Source organism: Leopardus geoffroyi, chromosome B2, assembly GCF_018350155.1.
Source record: "Leopardus geoffroyi isolate Oge1 chromosome B2, O.geoffroyi_Oge1_pat1.0, whole genome shotgun sequence".
In the NCBI taxonomy this organism is placed as follows: Eukaryota; Metazoa; Chordata; class Mammalia; order Carnivora; family Felidae; genus Leopardus; species Leopardus geoffroyi.
The window spans coordinates 152,270,781-152,295,327 of record NC_059332.1 but is presented as its reverse complement, the minus strand read 5'-3'; the positions used below and the strand labels follow the sequence as shown (position 1 = coordinate 152,295,327).

The window sequence follows — 24,547 nt, the reverse complement described above, 5'->3', positions numbered from 1 at the left end:
CTGTGAACCCCAGGGAACGAGAGGCTTCTGCTGAAGTAAAATGATCAAATGCTGCTCTCTTCAGAGTCTCTTGCAAAGCACTTGACAGATCAAGCACTCAGAAAGCATTACCAAACTGCAGCGACACCACATGTATGTATTACATCTGAGAAGGAATCTGCACCCGGCATACAAGGCTTTCCTTTCTGGCTGACTTTAAAAATTTCTTTCGGTAAAACCAACAGTGCTCGGGGCGCCTGGGTGGCGCAGTCGGTTAAGCGTCCGACTTCAGCCAGGTCACGATCTCGCGGTCCGTGGGTTCGAGCCCCGCGTCGGGCTCTGGGCTGATGGCTCAGAGCCTGGAGCCTGTTTCCGATTCTGTGTCTCCCTCTCTCTCTCTGCCCCTCCCCTGTTCATGCTCTGTCTCTCTCTGTCCCAAAAATAAATAAACGTTGGAAAAAAAAAAAAACAAAAAACCAACAGTGCTTAGCAGCTACTACTGGTTGGATGCCACACCAGGAAGGATGTGAAGTGGTCTCTCATCTTAAGGGACACGTGTTGTGGTTGGGAAGACAAATGAACATACATTAAATATTGGGAAACAAGTGAAACATAGTGTAAAGTTTATAACATGCGGATGAAGAAGGCAGCAAGAAGATAAAGTGTGACTTGAGCCTGGAAGGAAGTGGAATCTCAGAAGAGGAAGGTCAGAAGAAGAAAACCTAGGAAACAAAAGGAGTTCGGAAGGAGCAAGGGGCAAGCAGAGACACCAGCTGCAGCCTGTGGGGACCCAGACAGTGGAGGCGGAGGGTGACAGGCCAGCCAAAGCTCCTCAAACTGCCTTAGGTGGGTCCCACCACTGGGCGGTCTTCATCTATCCCACAGAGCTTCCGATAAGCATGTCTGCCTCCCTCCGAAATAGACACCTGTGACCGAGGATTGACAGACATGTGAGGAAGACAGAAGAAAAGGAAAAAACAAAAAACTAGAAGAAAGAAGAAAAATATTGTAAAAAAACATTGTTCTTTGCAATCTCTGAAGATTATCCATGAGAGAAACAGAGAGGGAATATGTAAAAGAACATTCCAAAAATAAGAGCTCTTGAAAATTATAAAAGCCATGATAAATTTAAAAAGTGTTTAAAAATTTTTTTAATGTTTATTTTTGAGAGAGACAGAGACAATGCGAGTGGGTTAGGGGCAGAGAGAGAGGGAGACACAGAATCAGAAGCAGGCTCCAGGCTCTGAGCTGTCAGCACAGAGCCCGACACAGGGTTCGAACTAGGAGCCATGAGATCATGACCTGAGCGTAAGTCGGACGCTCAACTGACTGAGCCACTCAGGCGCCCTAAATTTAAAAAGTGTTTAAAGTTAGAAGATAAATCTGATGATATCTCACAGATATTGGAACAAAGAGAAAAATATGGAGAAAGACAAAACATAAGAAAATTAGAAGATTAAAGTTTGACATGTGAAAAATAGGAATTACAAGAAAGAAAATGAAGAGGAGGAAATACTCAAGAAATAATTCAAGAAAATTTCCCAGATGTAAAAGACACGTTCTTATATTGAAAAGGATTGCCAAATGCCCAGCACAACAAATCTAAAATGATCCACACTAAGGTACATCATGAAATTTCAGGACACCAGCGATAAAGAAAAGATCTTTAAAAGTTTCCATAGGGAGAGGCACACTGAGTGAACCAAGATGGCCGCTCCCGTGGATCTGGAATTGAAGAGGGCCTTCACAGAGCTTCAAGCCAAAGTTATTGACATTCAACAGAAGGTGAAGTTGCAGACATAACAGATTGAACAGCTAAACGGACAAAAAAGCATGCACATCTTACAGATACAGAGATTATGACTTTGATAGATGAGACTGACATGTATGAAGGTGCAGGAAGAATGTTTATTCTTCAGTCCAAGGAGGTAATTCACAGTCAACTCAGAGAAACAGAAAATAGCAGAAGAAAAAATTAAAGAATTGGAACAGAAAAAATCCTACCTAGAGCAGAGTGAAGGAAGCTGAGGAACACATCCGGGAGATGCTGATAGCACAAAGGGCACAGTAGGAAACCTCTAGTGAAAGCTTCCTGCCCCCTTCCACTCCTGGCAAGGGCAGAGGGGCCTGTTTGGGGAAACATCCTCTCTTCTGCCCTGATGGGCTTTTTATTTGAGTGATCTGGTAGCCCCGTGCTTTCTACTTCACCCTGATCCCCTTTTCGATCCTGGCTCTGCCTGCCACCCCTGCCCAACACTCTCCTCCCCTGGGATGAGTCAGGAACACCCAGGAAAGATGGGGGCCAGGACAGATAGGGGAGCTCTGCCCAAACCTACTACTAGTTATGCTGGCTAGACCAATAAAAGGCATCTGCACCACCCTCCCCGACTCGATAAGTCTTCCTTTCTTGAGAACCGAGGGCCAGAGGCTTTCAACCTCAACTCTTCCCTGACCTGTCCCCCTCCAGAGCTTTGGCTCTGTTCCTTTCGCATTGAAGTCTTTCCTGGTTCTTTTGGTTCCTTTCTGTTCCTTTGAGCAAATCCTTCTACTTCTGAGCCTCCGTGTAGATCAGGAAGAAGAGAGACCAGGAGATAACTGAATTTAAGTGAATCTTGGTGGCATTCTGCCTAAAGATTCCTTCCCTGCTTACTCCCACATGTTCCATAAGAAAATGCAGTCAGGCTGTCTCCTGGTGGACAGTACAATCCTAAGGCCTCCTAGAGGCTTAGGGGCAGTGGTGTGCTGGAGCTGGCTTGTACTGACTCAGGAGAGCCAATTATTAAAAACCAAGTTATGTAAATAATCATATTTTTAAAAGGGGTAATAAATATTCAGACTTGCCCCTTCCTAAAAAAAAAAAAAAAAAAAAGTTTCCACAGGAAAAAAGAAAAAGGTCACATTTAAAGGATTGGAAATCAGAAGGGCATGGTAATTCTCAATTGAATCCCAGGAAGCTGAAATTCAGTGGAGACTTAACTTTAACATTCTGAAGAAAATAATTCTAACACTAAATTCTACTCTCAATCAAAATATTAGTTAAGTGTGAGAGTAGAATAAAGATGTATTGAGATATGCAGCTCAAAAATACGATCTACCAAATCCATTCAGAAACCTGCAGAGGGATACTCTCCAAAATTAAGTAGTCAGGAAAGAGGGATATTTAGGACCTGGGTAGCAGGGAATCCAAGTGAAGACAGAGGAGGAAAGTAAGTCCTAGATAGAGACCATTTAAACTAGAGCAGGTGCCTCCCAGAGATACCTTCCTCATCCAGGACAGTGACACCCATGAACACCTGATGTGTCTGAATACTTTAAAGGAAGATCTTTGGAGTTTGGTGATGATAAGTAAGAGGTACACAGAAACGTCAAACAAATATATTAGGCAATTGTTGAATCCAGTAAAGACAAAACACTGCACAAAAAATAAAATGTAATCACCGCATATGCCTCAGCTGTGAATAATTACCTAGCTTTAGTAAGGCAAATACATGGGGCATCTATGTGGCTCAGTTGGTTAAGCGTCTGACTTCAGCTCAGGTCATGTTCTCATGGTTTGTGGGTTCGAGCCCCATGTCGGGCTCTGTGCTGACAGCTCAGAACCTGGAGTCTATTTTAGATTCTCTCTCTCTCTCTCTCTCTCTTTCTCTCTTTCTCTTTGCCCTTCCCCTGCTCACACTCTGTCTCTGTCTCTCAAAAATAACAAATCTTAAAAAAATTTTTTTGAGAAAATTCTATTTGAATGGAAAACATTCCTTAAATTACATCGGTTAAAAAAAAAATTGAGGGGCGCCTGAGTGGCTCAGTCAGTTAAGCATCCAACTCTTGATTTCAGCTCAGGTCATGATCTCCTAGTTTGTGAGTTCGATGCCTGCATCGGGCTCTGTGCTGACAGCTTGGAGCCTGGAGCCTGCTTCCGATTCTGTGTCTCTCTCTCTCTCTCTGCCCCTCCCCCGCTCACACTCTGTCTCTCTCCCCCTCTTTCAAAAATAAACATTAAAAAAAATAATAAAGTAAATACAGAATGGTAATTTAATACAAAAGGATGCTATAGTTTTTTTAAAAAATGGGAGGCAATCTTATACGTGTTCATAAATGCGTGTGTCTGGGAAATCCGGTGGAAGAGTTAAATCTTCATCTGCTAGAGCTGGGAAGTCCATAGACAATACGTGCAAGGGAATAAGACAGACATAGCATTAGAGACTCTTTCATAAGAAATAGGAGTGTAAACATTAAAAAAAGGCCCGGGGGCGGGGGGAGGGGTCGCCTGGGTGGCTCAGTCCATTAAGCCTCTGGCTTCAGCCCGGGTCGTGATCTCACACTTTGTGCCCCGCGTTGGGTTGGGTTCTGTGCTGACAACTCAGAGCCTGGAGCCTGCTTCGGATTCTGTATCTCCCTCTCTCTCTCTCTCTGCCCCTCCCCTGCTCGTTCTCTCTTTCTCTTTCTCAAAAATAAACATTAAAAAAGAAATATGAGAGTAAATTTTAAAAAACAATAGCGAAGAGTTAAGTTAGAGGAAGGAATTGAAAGTGGGAATGCTCGATGTAGGTGATTGCTATTTTTTGTTATAAATCTGGAAATACTACTTGAATTTTAAAATCTGTAACTGTATTACTTTGGTAAAAGAAAAAAATTTAAGTTTTAAAGAGTTGTTAAGTAACTAGTACAAGTGGTAGTAAGTGGCACAATTGTTATTCAAACTCAAATCTGTCTAAATTCTATAGGCTTTAAAATTTTTTTTACAACTCCAGTGCACAATAGTGAAGGAAGGGAGAAGCCAAAGATTCTTTTGCAGGCCCCTTTCCCAGGACACTAGAAGAAAAGTTGTACATGGAAATCAGCATAACAGAAGCCAAAAAGTTACATGTGATTATTCAGGTCCTTTCCCCACCTCCTGCTTGACACCATACATAGATGTTTCCTATGCCCTATTGTGCACATCAGACATGAATTGTGAGGAGAACCTAAAAACAGGATGGCAGATTTACATAAAAGAGAAAAATAGGGAAGGAAAGAAAAGAAGAAAGAAAGAAACCGTAGGTTGAAAGTAGGGAGAAGGGAGTTAAGGGAGAGTAGAATGGTGAAGGGAAAGCCTTCACATCCACTGAGAAACAGCAGAAACATGGGGCATGAAATGAGCTTGGCAAGGGTGGGATCAGGGCGGGTTTCTCTTGGTAACAAACAGCCTTTGGAATTTATTTGGAGTTAGTTTTAATTTTATTTGAATGCTGAACTGAATTTCTTTGAACACAACCACATGGGTTGATGTGGTTTCATTTGAGCAATAGTTCACCATCCAAAACCTGGGAAAGAAAAAAAGCCATACCCATAACAATACACTGACTTCTACCTGGTTAGTCCACCTTGAACATTACTGAAGTGTTTTATGGCTGTTACAAAGTGTCACACAGAAAGAAAATGAGCCTCTTCCTCTGGTCATTGTCATGTCTGCTTGTGACTTCCGGGCCCCTGCAGCCATCATGCAGTCATGGGAGGGAGTTAAGCAACATTTGAAGTCAATCCAAAGCCAGTGGAGCAGAAACATGGAGAGTGCCTTGTGCCTGGACGATGCGGTTAAGCCAAAGATTAACTCACACAAAGACCACCTCTGAATTCTATTTGATGGTGTCCCTTCCTTATAGTTAAGTGTGTTGAATTAGGATTTTCTGTTACTTGCCCCCGAAAGTATCCTGTTTCAGCTTCTGCCCATGAAGGAATAATTCCTACAGAACTTGTCCTTCCACTTTAAACAACTAGAAATCTAGACAAAATATATGAAATGATTATTTTCAGGGAGTAGACAACAGGAAGTGGAGGGTGGAGATTCCCGAAGGAAGGCAAGCCCAGTGGCTCGGGCTAGATCTAGCCTTGATCAGCAAAGGTGCTCAGTGAAACAAGACTGGTTCTTTGATGAGAGCAATGAAACTGATAAACCTGTAGCTATATTGATCACAACAAAAAAAGAAGACAGAGATCACCCATCTTAATGATGGAAGATGGAACCACAGAGTTTACTTAGACCGAAAGGTTAAAAGAAGACTATTTGAACAGCTTCAGGTAAGAGGAAAAAATCCCTTGAGCCTGGGGCGCCTAGGTGGCTCTGCCAGTTAAGGGTTAAGCGGTTAAGAGTCAGCTCCGGCTCAGGTCATGATTTCACGGTTTATGAGTCCGAGCCCCGAGTTGGGCTCTGTGCTGACAGCTCAGGGCCCAGAGCCTGCTTCAGATTCCATGTCTCCCTCTCGCTGCTCCTTCCCCACTCGTGCTCTGTCTCTGTCTCTCAAAAATAAACAAACATTAAAAAAGTTGTTTTTTAATTTCTTGAGCCATAAAAACTACCAAGCCTGAGAAGAAATAGAAAATCTGAGTAACCCTATATTCATTAAACCATACATTCATTTGTTAGGTTGAATTTCTAAGTAAAAACCTTCCAACAAAGAAAACTCCAGATCCACGTAGCCTCACTGGTGAATTCCATCAAACATTTAAGGAAGGCAAAGTAATCCTATACAAACTCTTTCTGAAAATAAAAGCCTTCTCTACTCATTGTATACTGCATGCGGTGGCAGAGAGAAGACCTAACTTTCCTTTGCACCTCTAGCCTCCAAGACAGGTGAGTGGATGAACACATGAGTGAGTGACTGAAGTGGCCTTCTCACTGCCATGTGCTTTGGGCAAGTAAATCTGCCTGTAGCCCCAGCTGTGAACAGTGACTTCCATAAGCCCATCATGGTTTTCCCATTTGCCTTGACTATGGTTGGTTCAGTGGTGTCCTGTGACTCCGTTCCAACCACCGAGAAGTGAAGTGGTGGGGGTGGCTCATTCCTAACTCACTCCTACTGGGCCCCTAACAACCTAAAAACAACTGTATTTCTTGCCTTAATGAACCTACTAATGTAAATAGGAACAGTGCCAACTACCATTAAAAGAAAGCAGGGGTGCCTGGGTGGCTCAGTCGGTTGAGCCATCGGACTTCGGCTCAGGTCGTGATCTCGAGGTCTGTGGGTTCGAGCCCCGCATCGGGCTCTGTGCTGACAGCTCAGAGCCTGGAGCCTGGAGCCTACTTCGGATTCTGTGTCTCCCTCCCTCTCTCTGCCCCTCCCCTGTTCATGCTCTGTCTCTCTCTCTCTCTCTCTCTCTCTCTCTCTCAAAAATAAAAATAAATACATACATAAATAAATAAATAAATAAAAGAAAGCAAGCATAGGTTTGTGACTGTTCCTAAAAAAATCCAGACTCACAACCATGCCCCTACATACCTACCAGCAGTGAGCAGCTTACAGTTCGAAAGCAGTTTATGATCATTAGTTATTAGTGATAATGATTGATAAACAGCCACCGCCCTGTTCCCATAGCTTTTTGAAAGCAAACCTTGATGGAGTGCCAGTGCTGTCCCCATTCTGCTTCCGGGGACGGGGACGTATCACAGGGGAGAGACTAAGAATTTCATAGTGGGCAGGGAGGAAACTCGAAAAGCAAGGAGTGCAGCTCAAGAAAGCATGCCTTACTTTTTGAGATTAAGAAATGTGCTGACTTGAAGGTGAAAGACATTTGCCGAAATTTGTCTCCTCTTTTTTCTCCAATGCTTAGGCTGCTTATTGGGGTCCCTTTCTCTCCAGCCCATTTACTGGAGTAGGGCCTTGCAAAGCCGGTCTCCCAGCAGCCAGTGCAGAAGGCCCATTCGTATCACAATGGACGGGAAGGAAAGAAAGAGCCTGGTTTGTTTAAACTGCCTCTGTCTTCATTCACAGCCTGATGTCCGTCTGCATTGTGACACCCACAATGGCACTAAAGGACCCATTGTGGCCGAAAACAAATCAAAACAGAATAAGGGATGCTAAGAAAAAGAGCCATGCAACAAAATTGCTTCAAAAACCTAAGTCTTACGTCTGAGATTTATGTTACCTTTTGGCTGCGCGGCCTATTCCCCGGTGTTTATAGTAACCACTGGAGTTTAATCAGAGAAAGATAAAGGCCAACTTCACGTACGTTTTTAAGGGCGGCACACAGGGAGGATGGGTGCGCTGGGCTGCTTCGGAAGCTGTTTAATAATCGTCGTTCTTTGTTTGCACAACATTTGGGGAGCCGCACTCTGCACTTTGTGTTTATTTTCCTTCTGATAAACATGCCCGAGCTACGCCCCTGTGGCCCAACAGCGGCCCCCACACGGTCGCTCCCGCCCGCACCCCCGCCCGCCGCCCGAACCGACATCAGATGTTGCAAGAACCACGCCCAGTTCAGCGGGCAACAGGTGGAAGGTTGAATAGCTTCACACGTTTTTCGGGAGAGGGGGTGGGGAAAGAGAGAGAGAAAAAAGGAGGGCGGGAGGGCAGGCTTTCGGGAGCCGATTTAAGGATTAGATCAGATGTTATTGCTAGTGAAAAATTAAACAGCCCGGTGCTCTGGGGAGTGCAGATTAATATATTTAGTGACTGTGCGCACAAAGGCTGCTCATTGTGGCCACGTCTGAATGCCTGTGAATAGGATGGAACATATGCGGCCTGTCACCGCAGGTGCCCACATCTGTTCTCCCCCGGGCAGATGCTCACAGAAAAGGGGAGGTGGGGAGGTGGGAAGGACAGCGCGCTCGAAAGCTTCGCCTCGCCCAGGGCTCCTCGGCCGCGGCCCCGGGCTGCGCGGGTTCGGCGGGGACCCTCCGTGGGGAGGGCCCCGGGCCAAGCCACGTTTCCGGGCGACTCCGTTTTAGAGCCTCGGGGCACAGGGTCGCAGCCCCCAGGCGCCCCCCCCCCCCCCGCCCGCGCCGGCCGGGTGATTGACGGGCCGCCCCAGGGCCCGGGCGACAGGTGCCCGAGACCCGCCGCCCACCCCCCCCCCCACCCCGGGCGGGGGCGCGCCCTGGGGGAGTAGGGCCTGGGGACAGGGCCGGCCGGACGGCGCCCCTCGACGCCCTTTCATCCCTTCCTCATTGTGTGCCAAGTCCGAGGCTGCGGTTTCCAGGTGCGCCGCTTGGGCCCGGGACCGAGGATTCCCGCCGCGGACGCGGACAGGGGACGGCCCCGCGTTCAGGTCTGGCCTCCCAGAGGCCGCACCCCTCCAGGGGCGCACGAAGGGCGCGCCGCGACCCTGCCACCGCTCCGGGTCGCCGCACGCGGCTGGCATGGGCCCGTCCCGAAGTCGACCTGGGCCCTCGGGGTGGCCCTGCGTCACCCTAGCGCCGCACCTGCCAGTGGCTCGCGGGGGTGACCGGCCTCACGCCCATGCCCCCCTGGCCCTTGCAACCCATCGCGGGCACCTCTCCGAGCCACCACCTCTGGGGAGCCCTCCGGCACTGCGCCGCAGTCCGGCACAGCCCCTCCCGGGCCGCAGCAGCCTCCGCCCCACGCCCCCCTCGGGGCCCCCGCGCGCTCAGTCGCAGGAAAGTTCTGAGGGGCCACTCGGGGCGGGCGCGCGGCGGCGGGAGCAGCTGTGCGGTCATCCGATCCGGGACAAAGGCGTGCCCGCCGGTGCCGGGCCAGGTAAACACGCGCTTTGTCATGGAGATGAGCGCGGGACAGCCCGAGCAGATGATCCGCGGGTTCGGGGAGCCGCGGCCGCGGCCCGGGACGGGGGGGAGGGGAGCGGCGCGGGGGGTGGGGACCCGTCATCTGCGCCGGGGCCGCCAGCTGAGCACGCGACTCGCCCTTTCTCATGCAAATCAGCACATGCCTTTGCAACTCGCTGCGGACCTGCGGCCTCCACCCGCCGCCCCTGCATCCGCGGAGGTGGGGTGTCCCCCGTGCGCGGCACCGCGACCGCCACGCGAAACCACGTGGGACTGGGACCTGCCTTCCCTTCCGCGCCGCGGCCGCCGCTCCCACTGAAAAGGAAAGGTTAGATGACACGCCATGACCCTGCCCCACCGGGAAGGCCGGGCCACCGTGCCACTTAACAGTCTCCAGCGGCCCAGCCTGCGCTGAGAAGGGAAAGCTTTAGGAGAAACTGTCAGGACCTCTGCTTCTCCTGCTGGGGTCTGTCCTCCTGCCACTAGCCCCCCCTCCCCCCCCCCCACGCCCCACATGAACCGGCCGGCCCAAAGTCACTGTCCTGGCTGTCTGTGGGGCCATCTCTGCTATGAGGGGGCTGCCCCAGGAGGTCAGAAGAGGCTATGGATGGGGCCTCACTGGGTTTGCTGTGACCTGTTTATTCTCCAGCAACAGGGAGGCCTCCAGTGTCTAAATGTAAGCTAGCTCTGCCCGCCTCCCCTTCTTTTTCCCTGCTGGGTATGAATGGATGGCTTAGGTCAGAATGTACCTTCAACGACAGATCCACACAGGGCTCGGTCAAGTCTAAACAAATCCGTATATCCATAGGGGTCAGTGTGTGTGAGGCTCTGGGAGACTCGAGACAGCCTTAAGAAGTAAGAAGTAAGCGTCCCTAGTGACTACACTACACAGACCGGGCTTACGGAAGAGATCTGCACCTTCACAGCAAGTCGGTCAATTTGTCTGCTATTTTAACCACTTTGTGATTCCAAAACTGCTGTGGGAGGTACAGGCTTCTGCTTGTGGAATAAATAAGTCACGGGGATGAAGGTGCAGCATAGGGAACATAGTCAATGGGATTGTAATAGCGTTGTATGGTTAAAAAAAAAGATACCCAAACTGTGACTGATGAGAAGGGGCAGTAGGATGTATTGCTGGGGGATGTGATACTAATTAATAAACATGCTTTAGGTCCCCTCCTCCTCCTCCTTCTCCTAGTAACCTGGCATGTTTGATCAACACCAGATTTGCTGCTTGGAAGTTTTTTTATTTTGTTGTTCTGAACAAGGACTCTAATTCTTCTCAGGAATAAGAGAACCTCTCTGTTGGGTATACAGTATTCAGTTGGTGTAAGAAAACACAAACATCACTCCAGTCTCCAGACTTGTTTATACAGAAAACTGAACCTGTGGCTGGCTTAGACTCTGGAGCCTATTCTGGGCATTGTTTTTTGCAATCTGCCCAGACCCTCCTTCCTCTTCCCACAACCACCACACACACACACACACACACACACACACACACACACACCCTGAGAATAGAACCTTTCTTTGGGCAAAAGGGGACTGAAACAGATTTGGGTGTCCACAGTATTTGGTCACACCAGTACTGAGGTGGCCACATTTAATTTGATAAAATGATGACTGGGAGCCTTTTCCCCCAAGTCGCCTAATAAAATGATGGGGAAAATAACCAGGGTCTCCAGTAAACAGGGAACTTAGCTGTAGTTGTTGTGGCCATGGTTCTGGTCATACAACCCGAGCCTACCCTAGCCACTGGGTTATTCAGGCTATGAGCTGTGCCTGCCTGGCAAAACTAAAACCCCACCACCAGGCAGCAAAACTCTGTGTCCTCTCCTGTGTCTGATGGATCGGGTGCCTTCTAAGCCCTAATGAGTCTCACTTTGTACAGTAAATTTGCGGAGAAATCAAAAAGTATTTAAAAGAAAGTTTCCTGCTTTTTCCTAAGAAGCAAGGTGAGGATTTATGGTGTGCGGGGAGGAGGGGATCTGGCCACTAGGGCCGGCGTGGAGGCAAGTCTATTTAACATACTCTAGCTGGAGCCTCCTCCTGCATTTAGGGGGTTCAGAGTGCGTTGCGGGAGTATAGAGACACGCAGTCAGGAGTGGAAAAACGCCATTTGGTTCGGAGCAGATGGCTGGCTAGGGGGCTGATGGCGTCTAAAGGCGTGTCCCCCCCTTCAGCCTGAATCCCTAAGGGCTCCCCTTGTCTTCCCAATCAATGAAAATTAAAGTGCAAAGAAAGGATGAATAGTTGGACCTCGAGTCTCTCCTTTGTTCATCTCAGCTACTGGTGTGCAGGAGTTAAACTACAACAGGCCCCTACAGAAACACAGAAGTTAAACAGTCTCCCGTTAGCTCAGCTTTGAAAGGGAGAGGGGGAGAGGGACCAGCGTGAGGTGGGGGGAGAGGGAAAGAGAAGGAGGAGGAGGAGGAGGAGGAGGAGGAGGAGGAGGAGGAGAAGGAGAAGGGGGAGAGGGGGAGAAGAAGAAGGGGGAGGAGGAGGAGAAGGAGGGGAGGAGGAGGAAGGAGAAGGAGAGAGGAGAGGAGAGGAAGAAAAAAGAAGAGGAAAGAACAGGAGGAGGAGGAAGGAGAAGAAAAGGGCTTTCTGCTTGATTTCCCCAATACAGAATCGCGTGGCATAAATTAAGTTGGAAAAGAATGAACGCTTTGGGCAGGATTCTGATGGATTTTACGATGCCTTTCAGTTCCGCTTTGCCGCTGTAATCGAGAAATCTGTGCCACGTCAATTTAACAAATACTTGATACTGAGGGGGGTTTGTTAAAGATTTGGGGCAAGTCTTTTCCCCCCAAGGTTTAAGCCCTTGCGCGTGGAACTTTTTATTTCCAGTTTTCTAAACAGGCATTCAGACGAGACTATTTCCCACTTCCATTTTCTAATTAAAAGGTTCCTGAAATTTCATTTCTTACTGAAATCTACTCTCAGACTCAGAGGCACAGAGGATTTAGAGCTCACATTCCTTTCTTCCTTTGTGTCTCCCTTGCTCCTGGAACCCTCTCACCTCCCTCCCTCCCACCCAGCTCCCCCCCACCATACACACACACACACACACACACACACACACACACACACACACCAACTTCTATGCTGTAGAGAGAGCAAAGTTCTCCGAAACTAGCTTTCAGGGGAAACACGGATGTAGTGAGAAAAGGATGCTGACACTAGGTGGCAAGATTAAATTAGGATTCATGCTGACCCGGCCCTGTGGGGATGTAGCACGTCCTTACAAAGTCTGCAAAGGGTGGCCACACTGGGATTGCCACCATCCCGGGGGTGTAGCATCTTTGAAGTCTCCATTTGTTCTGAACCAAACAGTAGGGGGTTCTGGTGGGGTCCAAGCCTGCCTTTCTCACTTCACCCTTACATGCACATTACTTTCGACTCATTCTTTGCTTTTTGACCAGGCAGCAGTGGAAAACCTAACGTGTACAGATCTGTCAATTCAGGAACTTTACGGGTATTTGCGAGCCAAAGAAACAAGGTTCTGGTTGCCTAACGTCCAGAAGGATGGCCATGGTTGAGTCCCCAAGTGATTTTAGATTGTTGTTTACAGTGGTTTTACTTGGTATTTCCTCTCTTCCTGCTCATTAAACAGTACTTTGTGATCTCCACACCCGCTGCAATGAAGGTCACATTTTGCCAGGACAGCGCCGGTTCCCACCAATAAGGTGGCTATAGCACACCTGCGGCGAGGCCCTTGTGGCCAGGCACCCTGGGGCTGTGTCACACACCGAGTGACATTTACTCCCACATTCACACCTTCCACCCTGATGACACCGCCGTAGGTGCTGGGGGAGGGGGAGGGGAGCAGACAGGGTTGGGAAAAAGACCCCGAAGTGTGCCTAATGACGCTGGATGCCAGAGTAGGGGTCCATGCGCCACCTTAATTCTGCATTGAGCCCACAAGCATGAGAGCAATTTAGATAATTCATTGTGTGATACGTGTGTTCTCAGCCCTCCCAATAAACTCATTTCCCTTAAAAAAAATGAAAACAAAAGTTCTAGTGTCTGATGGACGTGTAAAAACCTAATAAGGTGATGGTTGTGTAAAGATTTCGGGTGGGGGGGGGCGGGCTGGAAGGTCTTTAGAACATGTGCCGGACATTGTTGCAGAGGCCGCGGCGCGCGCGGAGGGGAGCTCTTTCTCTCGGCATTGTGCGGGGAGCAGGTGCGGTCCGCATTACCATACAGCTGAGCGCACAAAGAGCCACTGATTCAGCCTCGCACAATAACAGACTGCCTTAATGACAGCCACGCGAACGACACACACCAAACTCACTTTTTACCAAGCGGAGGGAGGCCGAGGGGGGAATACCCAGGAGAGAGGGGCTGGACACCCAGGAAAGGTGGCGGTGGCCGAGAATCGCTCCGGGAAGGACGTGTGCGCGCGCGCGTGTGTATGTGCGCGCGCGCGTGTGCGGGGCGGGGGTGCGGGCACTAGTTTGAGGCGGCAGGATCTCCCAGCTTGGGTGGGTGGGGGGGGGGGGGGGAGGCGCATAGCGCTACCCAGACCCCGCCCCCACCAGCGGCCTCCCGCTGGCGCGGGGACTCCGGGGTCCCCGGGGGCGCCGCGCTCGCCTCAGCCCTGCCTGCGGAGGACTCCCGGACGCAGCGTCGCCGTCCTCGGCCGGGTGGCTCGTCGATGTCAGACCTTCCCAAACTTCCCGAAACTCACGGCCGCCCGCCCGCTGCGCGCGCCCGCCCCTTTCCGACCACGCTCGCGGCCCCCGCGCCCCCAGACCCCGAGGCCCGGCCCGCGCGGGGAGACGGCACGCAGACGCCGCGTCGGCCGGGCGAGTGTCCCAGGCCGCGTCCGGCGGCCCCAGGCGGGGCCGGAGGCTCGGCACCGCCCCCGCGCGTCCCCGCGTGTCCCCGCGGGGCTCCGCGAGCCTGCGGCCGGCGGCAGAGCCGAGGGGCCGCGGCCAGGGCCCCCGCCTCGCGAGCGCAGGGGATTCTCGCGGCGAACATTTTGCAGGAATGTAAATGAGCGCGTTTTGTGTGGTGCGGAGGAAGGCGGGGGGCGGGGGCGGGGGCAGGGGAGGGCCGGGGGCGGGGAGGTGTGGGGGCGGGGAGGAGGTTGCACATTTTACAGCTCACTGACCATTTGGCGATCCATTGAGAGGAGGGTTTGGAAAAGTGGCTCCTTTGTGACAGCTCTCGCCAGATTGGGGGGCTGCTCATTTGCATCTCATTAGCCATGCGGGCGGCCGGCGGGATATAAGGGCGGCCGGCGCCGGCGAGCGCAGACCTCGGCGCGCACCCGCGGAGAGCGGCCGGGCCGAGCGCGCACCGGACGCGCAGCCGTGGCGCGGCGTCTCAGCTCGCCACCCGCCGCCCTGTGCCGGGACCCCGTGCTGTTTATGTGGATGGCACCGGCTGGGTCCTTCGGGGAGACGCGTGTCTGCGCGGGGGCGCGGGACACACGAGTCCGGGACGCTCCCGGCACGCACGCCGCCGCCGAGTGACACGGGCCCGAGCCGCAGGGCGCGCCGCGCACACTCGCCGCCGCCGCCGGGGTCCCTGCGCGCGCTCCGCGGGGCCCGGGATTATCGCCTCGCCGGTGGGATTTCCAGACCTCGGCTCTCTAATCGGACTCGGAGGAAGCTCTTTGGGAATTAAGCTGAAAATCTGGACGCTTCCTCCCCTCCCCCCCCTTTTTTTCCCTGGGAAGAAGCTCGAGACAAAACCAGGAAGCCAACGACCCCTACCTACTGGTGGACTGGAAGAAAGGAGGAAAACCGAAAGTTGCGGCTCCATCGGCAGTCTCAGAGCCAGCCCTTTGCTCGTGCACCCCCAGAGCGCCGTCACCCGCGCAGGGCGGATCTGGACGACCGCAGCCCCCGAAAGAGGAGACACGGGCTCCGGAAGAAAGGAGCCCTGATCACCCCGGCCCGCGGCGGAGCGGCGGCGCTTCTCTGTCCACGCTCCTGGGGGCCACGGCCACCCTCGGGCACCCCCCGCAGTTCTAGGGCCCGAAGGCGGGGGCGCAGGGGAGCTCGAGCGCGTCCAGCGGTGCACCATGGGCCGCCGGTGCGCCCTGGCCCTCGCCGTGGTGTCGGCCCTGCTGTGCCAGGTAAGTTGTCGGCTGGGGTGTCCAGGGCCCCGCTGTCAGGGCGGGTGTCGATGGGGCACCCGGGAGCCGCGAGGCGTCAGGCAGGGCACCGGGGGCGCAGGGGGGTGGCGAGCCGGGCCGGCGGAGCCCGCGGTGAACCCGAAAGCTAGCCTCGGAGCGCAGGGCCCCGCGCCCTCAGCCCCGCCCCCCGCCGCCCCCTCCCCCAGGTCTGGACCTCCGGGGTGTTCGAGCTGAAGCTTCAGGAGTTCGTCAACAAGAAGGGGCTGCTGGGAAACCGCAACTGCTGCCGCGGGGGCGCGGGGCCGCCGCCGTGCGCCTGCAGGACCTTCTTCCGCGTGTGCCTCAAGCACTATCAGGCCAGCGTGTCTCCTGAGCCACCCTGTACCTACGGCAGCGCCGTCACGCCGGTGCTGGGCGTGGACTCCTTCAGCCTGCCCGACGGCGCGGGCGCCGACCCCGCCTTTAGCAACCCCATCCGCTTCCCCTTCGGCTTTACCTGGCCGGTGAGCGCTGCACCTGCGGGGCGGGGCGGGGCGGGGCGGGGCGGGGCGGGGGCCTCGACGGGTCAGCCCCGCTCCAGGCACGCTGGGGGCGCGCACCGGCGGGGTGCCGGGGAGGGGAGGCGGGCGGGCGCCGCGGTCCTCAGGGTGGCGGCGGAAGCGGCCAGGCCCGGAGCATCGCCTCCACGCCCCGAGTGACCCTTCAGGCGGCAGAGTGACAGCCGGGCTACCGCGGGGCCGAGAGGCGGAGGGTCTGGGAGGTTTCGGAACCGGCCTCTGCCCGTAGCTCCCCGGTCCAGCGAGCGCCTTCTCGGGGGACAGTTCTCTCGTTGCCCTGTCCCTGGGCAGGTTGAACTGCCTTCGCAGCATGACAGCCCCTGGCCCCTGTGTGTAGCCCCCCCCCCCACCCGGTGACTGATGACAATCCCTGCAGCCCCGCCTGCTCGCAGCCTTTTTTTTTTTTTTTTTTTTTTTAACGTGATATCCTGTACTAACAGGCTGAAAAAACACGTCAGGAAACCACTCTTTAAAAAGTTCTTCCATTTCCTTGAGGAAAGTGAAAACAGGCAAGAGATGTCCGGAGACCCTGCTCTGGGCACACAGATCTGCACCGCACCCCAGGCGGTTCCGGACTTGGGTGACCCGAGAGCGTCCCTTTGGGTTTTGGTTTTTAACATTTCTAGTTTATCTTCTGTCTCCTCCCCCTTTCTCCCAGGGCACCTTTTCGCTGATCATTGAAGCCCTTCACACAGATTCTCCTGATGACCTCACAACAGGTAAAAACAAATCAAAAAACTCCAAAACCAAGTCAACAGCTTCCCCAGTCAGTACGCACTTGACCTCTTGTCTCCACCAGAAATCAGCTTCTGTGCTTACATTCTGCAAACTCCTGCAGGAGGCTCTGGGTGGAGGGCCTGTGGCCTCCTCCCCTGCATCACACGTCAGTTCTACCTCCCCCAGGGCCCCAAGCCTCTGGGTTCTTGGTCAGAACCAACGGGAGCACCGTCTTCCCACAGAAAACCCAGAAAGACTCATCAGCCGCCTGGCCACGCAGAGGCACCTGACTGTGGGCGAGGAGTGGTCTCAGGACCTGCACAGCAGCGGCCGAACAGACCTCAAGTATTCCTACCGCTTTGTGTGTGACGAGCACTACTACGGGGACGGCTGCTCCGTCTTCTGTCGCCCCCGAGACGACGCCTTCGGCCACTTCACCTGCGGGGAGAGGGGGGAGAAAGTCTGCGATCCTGGCTGGAAAGGCCAGTACTGCACTGAACGTGAGTTCCTGCTTCCCTCCTTGGTCTACTTCCAGGCCGGAGCTCCCAGGGAGTGGGGGTGGGAGTATTCTGTGAGCCAGTGGGGTCCTCAGATGTCAGCAGTGGAGTGATGCCCTGGTGGGGAAACTGAGGCCAGAGAGCTGGAGAAACTCACCGAGACCTCACAGCTAGCCAGCAGCGGGGTTGGGGTCAACTCAGAAGTTTTAACTTCCGCTATGGGAAGCTGCCTTTCTTAATCAGGGAGGATTTTGGAGACAGGGCCAGGGGTCAGGAAGTGAGCCGGAGGGAGAGGGAGAGGAGGAAGGAAGGGAGGAACAGAGAGGAGAGTTTGTATGTGGAGGCGCATGCTCCAAACCAGTTCTCTTTGCCAGGACAGCGTCTCATTGGAAAAATGCTTCGTTTTCTTTCTAGAGTTGGTGTGCTTGGCCTTTTCGCAGACTGAGGGTATTTGCAAATACTCTGCGTGACGCACGTGTGTTGTTAATGACATAGTCCCTCCTAGGGGTCTGTGGACAGGAGACCGTGTGTGTCAGCTGAGGCCTGGGTAGGCAAGAGCCACAGGGGAAGGGGCCCGCCTGCCAGAGCGCACACTGCGCTCACAAAACACCTTGCCTGGGGAAGAAATACCTTCACCAAAAAGGCAACGGGCCCTGCCTGCCCCATGATTCTGGTGGAGAGCGGGAGGCCTGCGAGGCTTCCGCTGGCTCCTGGGCCTGCTTCAGGTTGGTAGGCCTCTCTTCAGCTTGCGGAGGCCTCACTGCCAGTCTGCACACCCAGGGGTTGGGTTTCCCTCTAGTTAGGGGTTGGGTGGGCCCTGGAACTCCCCCAGAAACCCTGGTGAGTTTTCCTTCTCCTGCCCTGGAGCAGGCGAACCTCCCTCCTTGTCCTTAGGCCCAGAACCTCTTGCCAGGGAGGTCTCTCAGTTCTGATTCGTGCCTGGGGGTGAGGGTAGGTCATTGTTTTGAGCTGCGCCTGGGCCTGAGCGGGCTCTGTTGTCTTACAAACTTGGAGCAGCTCGTCGATGAGTTTCATAACCCTGTGAAGGAAGCCAGCTCCACATCAGCCCCCACCCCCGCGGGGACCTCTGGCCTGCCTGCTGCCTTCCGTCCGCTCCCCTCCCTCCTCTTCTTCGCTGCGGGGGAGCCGTAAACTTAAACTTTTTTCTTCTTATTCAAACACTGGAGCCTCTCCCCGCCCCCAGCTAGCGCGTGCCATCGATTAGATCTCTCCGGGCAAAGGCGGCGGGAGCGCACGCCAGCTCCCATTGGCGGAAAGGGCTCGCGCGCACACGCGTGTCTGTGTGTGTGTGTGTGTGTGTGTGTGTGTGTGTGTGTACACACACGCCGGGGGTGTGTGTGCGGGTGGGGGCGGGGGGCGGGGGAGGCGGTATTGTCGCACTGGGGCAGCTGCTGGGAGAGCAGAGACAATAGAGCAGCTGTCTTGCCCTGGTACTCTGCATACCAGCTGTCCACCCTTATCGACACACACACTTTCTGGGTATTAAGAGGTGGAGCTTTGTGCATAGAATTGGGAAGTGGGGGAGGAGGAGGGGGAAGGACTTCTGACCCTCTCAGAAGAAAAGGGGATGGGGTGGGGGTGGGGGTTTCCGCGCTCTTTTGTCCTGGAGCTGCTGTGTTAAGAAGAATGCTCATCCCAGGGCGGAGTGAAGTCCGCAGTTACCAGGCAGGACCGTGGATACTCCACAGATGGAGATTAACTCCGCCGGGTCTGCCAACTGAGCTGAGCAAGTTTTGTCCCAACCGCATTGTGGCAGCAGCCCCCGGTTGTGTTGGGGAGGATCTTGGGGTGGGGCTTGACCCCGTGTCTTCTCTTTGCTTGTAGCAATCTGCTTGCCAGGATGCGACGAGCTGCATGGGTTTTGTGACAAGCCAGGGGAGTGCAAGTAAGTTTGCAAAAGGGGTTTTTCCCTTCTCTGCTTCTCCTTGTACCTGGTGTATTTGTAAAGTAGCTCTGGGTGATGGTTTGAAAACTTCAGGTAAGAGTAGCTGGCTGTCGGGGTTGGAGCCGTTATTCTCGTGTTTCTACTTAGTAAACGTACAGAGACACGTAGAGTCACGGGTTGTCAGTCACGGAAGCCCCTCGGTGGTTATGGGAACGTACGGATAGCTGTCTGCAAGGAATTGACATTGAAGATGGGTTCAGTTCAGGGATTCCCAAACTTTTTGGCATCCTAGGACCACCTAGGGAGCCCCTAAAAATGCTGTCTCAGCGAGCCTCACTCCCAGAAATCAGACCCTCTGAGGCACTGGCGTGTTTGCAGGCTCCCGAGGAGACTCTGGTGTTCTGCCTCGTTTGAAAGCCAGACGTGCTGGTGTCGCTGGAAGGTGGTTTCTCGTGGGTCGGGCGTGTGCGTGACCGTGAGCCCGGTGGTGCCGACGCCCGCCTGACACGTGCTCTCTTCCTAGGTGCAGAGTGGGCTGGCAGAGCCGGTACTGTGACCAGTGCATCCGGTACCCCGGCTGCCTCCACGGCACCTGCCAGCAGCCCTGGCAGTGCAACTGCCAGGAGGGCTGGGGTGGCCTCTTCTGCAACCAGGGTGAGCCCCCAGCCCCATCCAGCAGCCCTGGGCTTCCCCGGCTTCGTCACGGGGAAGATGTGGTCTCCCTGAGTCTGACCCTGGGCTGCTCTCTCCTCCTTCTCCCGCCTCTGCCCCTCACAGACCTGAACTACTGCACACACCACAAGCCCTGCAGGAACGGGGCCACCTGCACTAACACGGGCCAGGGAAGTTACACCTGCTCTTGCCGGCCGGGGTACTCAGGGGCCAACTGTGAGACGGAGATCGACGAGTGTGGCGCCAGCCCCTGCAGGAATGGAGGCAGCTGCACGGTGAGTCCAGCCCCAGCAGGATTTCCTGTTGAACGGGGGCGCTGGTTTGGTACGCATCACGCGGGTCTCTTGGAGCGACCCTGTGACAGCGCTTTATCTTCTCTGCGACGCAGGACCTTGAGAATGGCTACTCTTGCACGTGCCCACCCGGCTTCTACGGCAGAATCTGTGAGCTGAGTGCCATGGCATGTGCCGACGGCCCCTGCTTCAACGGGGGACGGTGCTCAGACAACCCCGAGGGAGGGTACACCTGCCGCTGCCCCGTGGGCTTCTCCGGCTTTAACTGCGAGAAGAAGGTGGATTCCTGCAGCTCTTCACCCTGTTCCCATGGTAGGACGGCAGCCCCGGCCGCTCTGAGACTTTGTCAGGTGGTCAGCACTGATGAGAATACGTTAGAGAGCACACGCGTTTCGTTTCCAACCAAACACGTCACTTTGCAAGCCACCCCGAGGTTATGGAGCCCTTTCAGCTGAACAGAAACTCTTCACAGAAGTGTTATCCCCGAGCCTGGAAGTGCTCAAGGAGCAAGAAAGGCAGGCAGGAGTGTGGATTCCCACGTCCTACAGGGGGAGCCTGAGGCAGAGAGGTGGGATGACTTCTCAAGGTCGTATCGCACCACAGGTGTCTGAGTCGGGGCCATGATTCAGTAGATTGCGCTCCAATGGCAGCCCAGCGACTGTTTTTGGAGGGAAGCCCGGCTCAGCTCTGTCACCCAAACATAACCGTCTGGTGTGTCTGTGCAGAAGTGTGGTCTGTTGACGGGCCCCCTGCTCCCCTGTGAGTGGGTAGAGGAGAGAAGCTGGGGCCAGACATGCCAGGCCTTCTGTGAGCTTCGCCATTAGCCACGATGATTGACAGAGAGGAAATCCCTGTCCTTCTGCTGTCCACGTGCCGTACAGAGGGCGTGGCGGTCCTGTGGTCTCAGGCTCTGCCTCCTGTTTGTTTCTACCCACTGAAGCAACAGAAAGGTTGGCGGCTTTATTTTAGAGGCAGAATAGCAGGAGGTTTAACAGATTGGCTCTCGAAGGACAGAGACCTCTTCCACTCCCTCCTTTCTTCCTCTTCCTTTCTGTTGTCAACCCTGCTCTTTTCACTGACTGTGGAACTGCAGGCAAGCACATCAGCGTCATTAAGCCTCAGTTTCCTCATCTGCAAACCGGGTCTTTTGTGGGATGACGTGAAAGTGAATGCAACGCTGTAGCCAAAGCGCCGTGTACTGCCCCGGTGGGAGCAGAGCTGCTGGGAGGGTTAGCTGCGGGGGGGCCCAGTCAGCGTCCGACTTCTGCTCGGCATGATCTCAAGGCCCGTGAGTTTGAGCCCCGCGTCGGGCTCTGTGCTGGGAGCTCAGAACCTGGAGCCCGCTTCGGATTCTGTGTCTCCCTCTTTCTCTCTGCTCCTCCCCCGCTCACACTCTGTCTCTCTCTCTCCCTCTCTCTCTCTCTCTCTCTCTCTCTCTCTCTCTTTAAACTTAAATAAACTTGGGGCGCCTGGAGGGCTCAGTCGGTTGAGCGTCTGACTTCGGCTCAGGTCCTGATCTCACAGTTCACGAGTTCGAGCCCCATGTCCGGCTCTGTGCTGGCAGCTCAGAGCCTGGAGCCTGCTTCCGATTCGGATTCTGTGTCTCCCCCTCTCTCTTTCTGCCCCTCCCCCGCTTGCACTCTGTCTCTTTCAAAAAGAAACAAGCGCTAAAAAAATACTTAAAGAAAAGAGATATTAGCTGTATCGTTTGCAGTTTACCGAGCTAGAGCTGGACCAGACCCCTCCCCTGATGTTTGTGTCCAGGCCACGGCTGCCTCGTCTGTCTCGCATCCCTGGTGTACCTTGCAGGACTGACACGTAGCAAGGCTTCAGAATGTGTCCTGTGTTCCAGGTGCACAGTGTGTGGACCTTGGTGATGCTTACCTGTGCCGCTGCCAGGCTGGCTTCTCCGGGAGGCGCTGCGAGGACAACGTGGATGATTGTGCCTCCTCCCCGTGTGCCAACGGGGGCACCTGCCGGGACGGCGTGAACGAGTACTCCTGCACCTGTCCCCCAGGTTACACAGGCAGGAACTGCAGTGCCCCTGTCAGCAGGTGTGAGCACGCGCCCTGCCACAACGGGGCCACCTGCCACGAGAGGGACCGGCGTTACCTGTGTGAGTGCGCCCGGGGCTACGGGGGCCCCAACTGCCAGTTCCTGCTGCCTGAGCCGCCCCCGGGCCCGGCGGTGGTGGTGGACCTCACCGAGAAGTACGTGGAGGGCCAGGCCGGGCCCTTCCCCTGGGTGGCCGTCTGTGCCGGCGTGGTGCTTGTCCTCATGCTGCTGCTGGGCTGTGCCGCCGCCGTGGTCTGTGTGCGGCTCAGGCTGCAGAAGGACCGGCCCCCTGCCGAGCCCTGCCGTGGGGAGGCGGAGACGATGAACAACCTGGCCAACTGCCAGCGCGAGAAGGACGTCTGTGTCAGCGTCATCGGGGCCACGCAGATCAAGAACACCAACAAGAAGGTTGACTTCCACGGGGACCATGGGGCTGATAAGAACGGTCTCAAGGCCCGCTACCCTGCTGTGGATTATAATCTAGTGCAGGACCTCAAGGGCGACGCTGCGGCCGCCGTCAGGGACCCCCATGGCAAGCGTGACGCCAAGGGCCAGCCCCAGGGCCCTGCAGGGGAGGAGAAGAGCACCCCGACACTCAGGGGGTGCGTGCTGCGGGCGGGGAGGGGACACGCGGGAAGGCCAGCCTGGGAGGGCGTCCTGATGCGAGGGGGTGCTGCACTCTGCAGTCAGACGCTCCACCCCTGAGCTTTACCCCCGAAGGGGGTGCTGCACTCTGGGCCAGCGCTGGTCAGTTTTTCCCGTTCTCACGTGTTTCTTGTGGTTCTTTTATTTTCCCCTCAGTGGAGAAGCACCTGAAAGAAAAAGACCAGACTCTGTGTATTCTACTTCAAAAGACACAAAGTACCAGTCGGTGTACGTCATATCGGAGGAGAAAGACGAGTGCGTCATAGCGACCGAGGTCAGTGCGCAGCCCGGGCCTGGTCTCGGGGCGGAAGCGGGGGGAGAAGTCAGAGGGTGCTGACCTCTGTCTGGAGCTAACTTCCCATCCTGTCCCGTGGGCCCACCAGGTGTGAAATGGAAGCGATACGGCAAAGTTCCCGTTTCTCTTAAAATAAATAAAATTCCAAGGATATATGCCCCAGTGGATGCTGCTTGAAAGAGGAAAGGGAGACCCACGGACTGCTGCTGAGGAACCGATCCGGACCCAGCCGGCTCTCCCTTCCGAGGCCAGCTGGGGACGCGGCGTGGCTGCAGCTCGGCGGCGGCCAAGGGGCCTGTTGCACTGCCTTCTAGGACGTTCCCGTTGCACTATGGACAGTTGGCTTTTAAAAAATATATATTTAAATGAATGGACTTAATTACTACGTGAGAAGCATGCACTGCCTGAAGTGTATATTTTGGGTTCTCATGAGCCGGTCTTTTCTTGAATTAGAATCACAAACACTGCCTTTATCGTCCTTTTTGATACTAAAATGTGTTTTTTCTAGGTGGAAAAAAAATGTGTGTTATTTTTTTGGACTTGTAAAAATATTTTTCATGATATCTGTAAAGCTTGAGTATTTTGTGATGTTCATTTTTTATAATTTAAATCTTTGGTAAATATGTACAAAGGCACTTCGGGTCTATGTGACTATATTTTTTTGTATATAAATGTATTTATGGAATATTGTGCAAATGTTATTTGAGTTTTTTACTGTTTTGTTAATGAAGAAAATCCTTTTTAAAATATTTTTCCAAAATAAATATTATGAACGACGACTAGAGGTGTGCTTCCTCACCACGCCCTGTGCTCGCTCCCTCTAGACAGAAACGGCTTCTGATTGTCGATTTTCAATGTCTTTGCCTGGTTTCAGTGGCTTCTGTGTGCCTCAGAGAAGCCTGCACAGTTATCACCAGGGCGTCTCCGGGAGGGGCTGAGGGAGGCTGGCCAGCTCCTGAGCAGCCCCTGGGCCCGCCAGGGGTATCATAGGCACATGCAACTCCGCATCGTGCTGACGGGTCCGAGGACCCTCAGAGCGGGCCACCTTTCTGAGCCTTGTTATTCAAGGGCTGGAACAGAGCCTCATTTGGGATCAAATACCCGTGAGACGCTTTTGTATTGCCATGGCAAAGGCTTTTTGTCTTAGGATAATAGTATTCATCCATTTGTTTATGGGTTATTTCCAGTCAATTCGAGAGAGTTCGTTGCCTTCTAACTCAACAGTTGTGGGGGGACACAGAGCGGTAAGATAAAAATGTGTTTTATTGAGCGCTGACTACCGGCCCCGGGGAAACCGCTGTGCCTGGCTGGGCTGGTTACTCCTGGTGCTGGCATTACTCC

General features: G+C 53.9%; 2 protein-coding genes and 1 pseudogene across 4 annotated transcripts in view; 2 read left to right on the top strand and 1 right to left on the bottom strand.

Moving 5' to 3' along the window:
- The window catches only part of FAM120B (family with sequence similarity 120B), a 112,401-nt gene extending 97,700 nt beyond the window's left edge, over positions 1-14,701 (bottom strand). For both annotated transcript variants that reach the window (XM_045500373.1, XM_045500374.1), the window contains exon 1: positions 14,598-14,701. In XM_045500373.1, coding sequence (XP_045356329.1) covers positions 14,598-14,612 — 15 coding nt within the window. In that variant the 5' untranslated portion in view covers positions 14,613-14,701. The remainder of the gene's footprint in view (positions 1-14,597) is intronic.
- LOC123609332 lies at positions 1,273-3,421 on the top strand (annotated as a pseudogene).
- A 44-nt stretch (positions 14,702-14,745) lies between the features above and the next one.
- Positions 14,746-23,985, top strand: DLL1 (delta like canonical Notch ligand 1). 2 transcript variants are annotated; one of them, XM_045500377.1, is made up of 11 exons: positions 14,872-15,569; positions 15,776-16,072; positions 16,785-16,845; positions 17,086-17,343; positions 19,186-19,246; positions 19,770-19,900; positions 20,024-20,193; positions 20,307-20,523; positions 22,064-22,868; positions 23,068-23,185; positions 23,295-23,985. In XM_045500377.1, the coding sequence occupies exons 1-11, from the start codon at positions 15,516-15,518 to the stop codon at positions 23,298-23,300; spliced, it is 2,178 nt and encodes a 725-aa protein (XP_045356333.1). In that variant the 5' UTR covers positions 14,872-15,515; the 3' UTR covers positions 23,301-23,985. The 2 variants fall into 2 exon arrangements, with proteins under 2 accessions (XP_045356332.1, XP_045356333.1); XM_045500376.1 differs by having other exon boundaries at positions 14,746-15,569; positions 19,770-20,193.
- Positions 23,986-24,547: the final 562 nt, after the last annotated feature.

Excerpts from the sequence above, each read along its gene's own strand:
- DLL1 (XM_045500376.1), top strand. The coding sequence starts at position 15,516 with ATGGGCCGCCGGTGCGCCCTGGCCCTCGCCGTGGTGTCGGCCCTGCTG. Across the intron at positions 16,846-17,085 it reads TCCTGATGACCTCACAACAG|AAAACCCAGAAAGACTCATC; the intron begins GTAAAAACAAAT and ends GTCTTCCCACAG. Across the intron at positions 20,524-22,063 it reads CTCTTCACCCTGTTCCCATG|GTGCACAGTGTGTGGACCTT; the intron begins GTAGGACGGCAG and ends CCTGTGTTCCAG.